Here is a 6,761-nt window from a genome sequence, read left to right on the forward strand (position 1 = left end):
GTGGAGAAATCGTCGGTTAAACAATACGGTAAATCTAACTATATCGTTGCGGACACGGACGATATAGGCGTCGATACGTAATTATGTTGATCGTTACCATGTTCATATACGTATATTTATAAGGAGACATACAAATTTAGGTCGATGAAATCGAATCTTGATACATTTTCTTTAACTTAGAACTTTCATTAATTTACTCTTTGCTACTAAAAGAATTGAATGACCTTTTGCAAACCCAAATTTAAAGTAACATTAACTCAAGACAAAATAGGCTATAGAACGGCGGTGATATCGCAATAATCCCTGTGGATACGATAATAACGAAAAGTACACCACAATACTCTTTCAACAGTCTCGAAGCAACATAGAAAACCATAGACAAGCGAATTCATCTCTTGAAGAACAACAAACTTGTATATGAATCAACCGCCAACACGACCAGATTCACGAACCAACAACCTTTAGGAAAAAATCCAGCAAGCAAAACGACTCTTTCGAGTTTAACAATCCAACATAAAATTGAATGATAAGGATATGAAACCAATCTCACATTAATCCCGAAGACTAATGAGGATAATAAGTTAGTGTCGACGCAGAGAGGAAAATCTAAAATTTTGGAACCTACAGATCTCAACATATCTGAAGCCAACCAGAGAATCAAAATCTCAAAGATACCAACTCAGCACCAAAAACACAAACCTACAAAAGGTTGGAACAGCCACCGAAGAGAACACAAGACCGGATCTAAAGGAATCGGAAGCCAATCTATTTGAAGCGAACGTCACCGGAGCCAAACCAGAAAAGAAAAGAACAAAAACCAGTCAACCCAAATGGGATGAGGGTGTAACGAGAGACAACCTTAGAGGACCAACCATCACTAGAAAACACCGAAAAAACGTCAGAGAAACCACGTTGGACAGCCCAAGGTAAAATGGAGGTGCAGAGGAGAGACCCCATCACACCACCAAGTAATGTAGCTACATGATTGAGACCAAACATTTAGATTTTAGGAAGAAAAAGGGCGGTGGGCGGTGGAGTTTTTTTTTTATTATGAAGAGAGCGTTTTGATTGAGGGAGCTTGTCAAGTACACTTTTCAACCAATTCATTCAATGGGGCTATAAAATTTGGTTCCAACAAATTTAGTCAAATATTTTTTTGTTTGGTCATCAACAATGCCAATATGTCTTGATTCTCCATGGCTTCGTCTCTCTCTCTCTCTTGTTGTTAGTTTAAAATTTTGTTTCAAATTGTTCAGGTACATGAACAAGGTTCTCAATTAAAAGACGAGCTTGTTGAAATCTCCTCAAGATTCTGAATGTTCATTCAAAATCTGAATCTTCTTTAGTTTCTAGAGAAATTAACCCACACACGTAGAGTTTTTGACGCTACATGTCTTTTAACCAAATGGCCAACATAAACTAAGTGCTCAAAGAATTATTTTACAAGATTTAATAAAAAAAATTTAAATGACACAATCTCGGACAACGGTTCCAAAAACTTGTGACTTATTTATGTGTGTACACGTATATACAGTCAAACGAGTAACAAGTGATAAACAATGTTGATCCTAAGAGGATTGTATTAAACCACATTGAAACCTCATACGAGAATTTGTAAAATATATACGAGTTATGGTAACAAATAATAGTGTATCTCTTGTATTTAAAATAATGGAAATCTGAGAGGTATAACAAAGAGTTAAAACAAAGTGAGTGAATATGTTGGACAATATTCCATTTCAATAATTCATCTAATGTTTATAAATGATGTATGGTGTTGTGACATGTGATACCATACCTGAACCTTATTATATTTGTCAATGACATGAAAATAGGTAGTAAGTAACTATAGAGCTCATGTCTAAGCCTCACAATAGCATCGGTAAACTTCAAGTAAAGCTTGTTATGTTTGCTCACATGCCTTAATCCTTTCCTAAGATTTCTACACTAGTCGTCTCTTATGTAGCCTCCTTTCGGTCGACCTACTTTTACATCCTTGGACCTTTACTCAAACTTTTCAGGTCTTCAGGCTCTAGTAAAAAATTCCTAGCTAACAATGTCATGTTAGGCATTTTATTTTTATTTTTATGATAATAGAAATACCTTTATATGTTGAAAATTATGACATACTTTTATAGGTTGAACATTATTGCAAGCGTTGCTACATTTGACAAAGATAGTCTTTTTTATTTGAATATAATTTTTTAATTTAGAATATTCTTGTCCACTTTTACCAATTACATATCTTTGATTACTTAGAACATTATCCAATCCATTTTTTCCTTTTTCATAAATGCGTATTACTTGATTAAGTTTATGGATTTTAGATTCAAGCAATTCATATTTATTACACGTTGAGCAATTACCATGAATGTCTAATTTAGATTTAACTTTTTTTTTTTGCTATGAGGGAGGGCCTAAGCCCCAAGAAAAACAACATAACTACAAAACCTCAACTGAGGTAGGAACAATCCCCTTGGCATCTAACTCAACAAAATTCCTCAGAAAATGAGGAAGCTCGTTATAGACAACAAACTTCCACTCCATACATCCCTGCTTAGCCAGACAATCAGCGCAAGAATTTAAAACTCTATTTACGTGAGAAATCACAACAACTTCAAAATTGGACATAACCTCCAAAATACACCGGAGAATAACCACACATGCAACTGTCCCAACCTTTCCTTCCTCAATGGCTTGAACAACTATCAAGGAATCGATATTGAGTTCCAAATGATTGAAACCTAACTTTATTGCAAGCTTTAAACCTTCTAGGGGTTTAAACAACAGATATAAAATTTCATAATAGGGTGGCTTGAAATGGCTCGAGGTTTCCACAAACAAGTGTCTCAGTGTGTAATCATCAGACCAATAGACTTAATCATAAAGAAAAAATTATAGAAAATAATAAGTTTATGTATACTCTTGTAAGAAGGAAAAAGTACACAATGGATTATTTGGCTTAAACCATACTTGTTGATTTTTCATTTTGCTTTTCAAATTGGTCGGTAAGGTAGTATATCATTAACTCAAAGAAACAACAATAACAAACTCATTTATTAAATAAAACAATCGTACCTTTCACATAACGAGAAAGCAGAAAGACAGAACGAAAGAAAAATAAATGACACCAATCCATAGGTTTTCTCCTTCACATCGCTTCTTTAAGGTCCTTAGCATGACCATTTGATTCTCTAATCAGGTGCATCCTTTAAACTTGAATCAGTGTATTCAATTAGTTTAAAACTAAGCTTGATCTAATTCATATAGTTAATCAAATTTATTCCCCTAACATCAAGTGTGTTCCATCTATATGCTTCCTCATTCTTTCTCAATACTCTTTAGGCTTCTCTTTATTTAAACGAGATAAATAACTACGAATTAGATCGGATGGTCTTATTTACCTTCTCAAGAGAATATACTTTAGATGTAGAGATAACTTTTTCACTTCAAGGATATTGGGTTTTTGAGCTTTTGTTGACACTACGACATTTGGTTCAAGATAGGGATGTCAATGAGGCGGGGCGGGGGATACATTCCCATCACAATCCCCGCCCTCGAATCTATTTCCCATCCTAGTTTCAGATCCCCGCTACAGGGGGATTTTGTCCCCCATCCCCGCGGGTCCCACAGATCCCCAAGGTTCATGCGGAGATCCATAAATATTTTTTTATTACTTTAAACCAAATTAATAGTAAAAGCTTCAAAAACTAACCACAAGAAATTTAGAAACTATTCCTTTATGATAAATATATTTTTTTAATAATATTTAATCTATAATATAGAGTGTCATGACCACCAAAATTTCAAACTAAAAAAAATTGAAATAATCATTTAGATCTCACTCTTTTACTCACAATACATACATATTTTAAATTTGTGTATAAGATTAATTATATGAAATGACAAATAAACTTACATAATAATTTAACATTATATATAAATTAAGAACATTGTGCTATTTTAGGCGGGGCGGGGACTCAACGGGGCGGGGGATATTTACGTCACCCCCGTCCTCGAAGTGCCTTCGGGAAGACTTAATTCCCCATCCCCGTTCCCTCGGGGACAAAACTCCCCGTCTTTGGGGCTCCAAACAGGGAATCCCCATGGGGATCCCCGCTAACGGAGGCAAGTTGACATCCCTAGTTCAAGATCACTAAAAAAACTCATTTTTTATATGACATGCACATATTCCTTGACTTTCTGATATTGTCCTTCCTAATTTTTTTGGGTCATGCTAACGTGTGCCCTAAGGGCACATGTTAAAGATACTATAATTAGAAAAAGTTAAATGTAATTAAATGCAATAGAGTCATATTTAAAGTTTCAATACATTGAATGCATGCGTTCCAAGAGAATATTTCTATAAATATCTCATTAACTTGTGCCCTTAGGGCACATGTTAGCTTTTCCCTTTTTTTTTATAGAATTCACAATAATATACGCAATAGATAATAAAGGCGACTCACTCGAATACATTTCTTCAACTATATCAACATGATAACATTGAGGATTCTCATCCACCGTTTCGAAGACATTAAAGGTTAATCTCTCATCTTGAAATCTAAATATCAATTCACTTAACTTCACTCTCATCTTAAAATCTAAATATCAATTCACTTAACTTCACATCAATTAAATATCTTATTGATATTTTTTTTTCATTGTATTATTTAAATTTTAATAATATTTTTTGGGTCGTATGATGTTATTAAAAAATGGTCTCACTCTTAATTTCTGTTGCACAATAAAGAAACAAAGTTGACATGTTCATCTTACAAACGTATGGTACTTGACATTTGACCATACGTAATATTTTCAAATCTTACTTTTCTATATATTTGACTGTTTCATATCATATCACACCTATCAGATAGTACTATATAAATAAGAAACACATCTCTAAATCAACCACGACTCTCTACAACCGCCATAATCTAGGTATATAAATAACCTTCAGGTCAAACTATAGAACAATCATTCTACATTTACAACTTCAACAAAAATTAAGAAATAATTTGTTTGAAATTCTCTGATCATCATGGAAAATCAACCACAACTCTCTGCAACCGCAGTTATCAGCCCTCAATACTGTGCTCCAGGTATTACGTGATTATTGAAACCACTTTATTAAACTCCTTCTACTTTCATTAAGTTATTTGATTTTCTAATTCTATCATTATTTTTGGTTTGTTATAGCTACGCATCCAGTTGATTTGATAATCATAAAGGAGAGGACTCGAGGAAGACATAACTTCACTGTCACAGACATCAACAACAACATTATATTTACAGTTAAAAGTCCTCTTGTAAGCATCGTAACACCGCGCCAACACCGGTTCTTGTATGATGCTAACGGAAACCCAATTCTCCATCTTCGTAGATCGGTATACAACAAATTATCAATAACTTCATCAATATGATCATCAAGTTTTCATAATACTGAGTGACTGCTTTGTTTTTGTAGTTGCTAGCTGCAGATGATAAATGGAAAGCATATAGAGGTGAAAGTGAAGAGCCACAGGACCTCATCTTTACTAGGGAGCGATCCTCGTTAATGCCGTTAAGGACCAAATTAAATGTGTATTTGGCAAATAATAGCACACAAGATTGTGATTTCACTGTCAAAGCAAATTTATCTCAACTATCTTGGAAAGTTTACCTCGGCAATTCCGACAATTTTGTTGCTCAGGTTTAGTATTTTTTATATACAATTAGTTTCAATAAATAATGTATATGTAGAATGAATCTACCTATCTCAACATGGAAATACATTTCCAATGTAATGTTTTGATTAAATCTAAAATTGTTTTTGTAATTATTGCAGATAGAGAAGCAGCGTGGCAGTATGTTTAACAGGGAAAAGTTCATGGTCACTGTTTCTCCCAATATGGATTATGCTTTCATTGTGGCTCTAGTTGTGACTTTTGATTAAGTTTTAGGTTTACATTTTCAATTTTTTGTTTGTTTGTGTAAATGTAAAGATATATTTTCTCATAAATTTAAGAAAAATGATATTTGTATTTAGTTCAAAACTTCTGCATATTGTCATTGCTCTTCTTTACAAGAGGCGGCTTAGTATTCTGTAGAAGAAGGGGTGGAGAGACTCATCCTCTCAGGTCGAAATCTTTCGTCTCATATAATTAGGGGTGTGCATGGTTGATTATTTTCAAAAACCAAACCATAACCATTTTAAAACCATTTAAATGGTTTGGATTTATAACCATAATTATATTTTAATCAAAATTGGTTATAAAACCGGTTATAAATTTGGTTATGATTATATAATCGGTTTTTTTAAAAAATTCAGTTTTGAAAATTATTTTTTCCGAAAATATTTTTTTTCAAAAAAAATAATAATATTTTAAGAGTTAAAATATTTGGATTTGGATAATTACCAGATTATAACCGAATCCAAAATAATTTAACCGGTTAATAACCATTTAATTATATCCGGATTATATGAATGGATAACCAAACCATTAATAACTAAACCGGTTAATAACCATTTAATTATATCTGGATTATATGAATGGATAACCAAACCATTAATAACTAAACCGGTTAATAACCATTCAATTATATCCGGATATTTAAAAGTGGTTTAGGTTTGGTTATGGATTTGGACATAAAAACCGGATATTTTGCACACCCCTACATATAGAACAAGAAGAATACGCCAACACTAGGCGTAATGTCGAGTGCTCATCAGAGAATCTCGAATGCTCGCACAAAAGTTCAATTGTTCGGATGGAGCTTAA

The 6,761-nt window shown here is 33.3% G+C and overlaps 1 protein-coding gene across 1 annotated transcript; it reads left to right on the forward strand.

Annotated features, from left to right (window-relative positions):
* Window positions 1-4,917: 4,917 nt before the first annotated feature.
* On the forward strand, window positions 4,918-6,024 carry LOC131600513 (protein LURP-one-related 15-like). The gene is made up of 4 exons (XM_058872666.1): window positions 4,918-5,102; window positions 5,200-5,387; window positions 5,468-5,692; window positions 5,828-6,024. Exons 1-4 carry the CDS (start codon window positions 5,042-5,044, stop codon window positions 5,933-5,935), a joined length of 582 nt encoding a protein of 193 aa, XP_058728649.1. The 5' UTR covers window positions 4,918-5,041; the 3' UTR covers window positions 5,936-6,024.
* The last annotated feature ends 737 nt before the right edge of the window (window positions 6,025-6,761 follow it).

The sequence above is a fragment of the Vicia villosa genome, linkage group LG4 (genome assembly GCF_029867415.1).
Source record: "Vicia villosa cultivar HV-30 ecotype Madison, WI linkage group LG4, Vvil1.0, whole genome shotgun sequence".
Classification (NCBI taxonomy): Eukaryota; Viridiplantae; Streptophyta; class Magnoliopsida; order Fabales; family Fabaceae; genus Vicia; species Vicia villosa.

Excerpts from the sequence above, each read along its gene's own strand:
- LOC131600513 (XM_058872666.1), top strand. The coding sequence starts at position 5,042 with ATGGAAAATCAACCACAACTCTCTGCAACCGCAGTTATCAGCCCTCAA. Across the intron at positions 5,388-5,467 it reads TTCTCCATCTTCGTAGATCG|TTGCTAGCTGCAGATGATAA; the intron begins GTATACAACAAA and ends TTGTTTTTGTAG. Across the intron at positions 5,693-5,827 it reads CCGACAATTTTGTTGCTCAG|ATAGAGAAGCAGCGTGGCAG; the intron begins GTTTAGTATTTT and ends TAATTATTGCAG.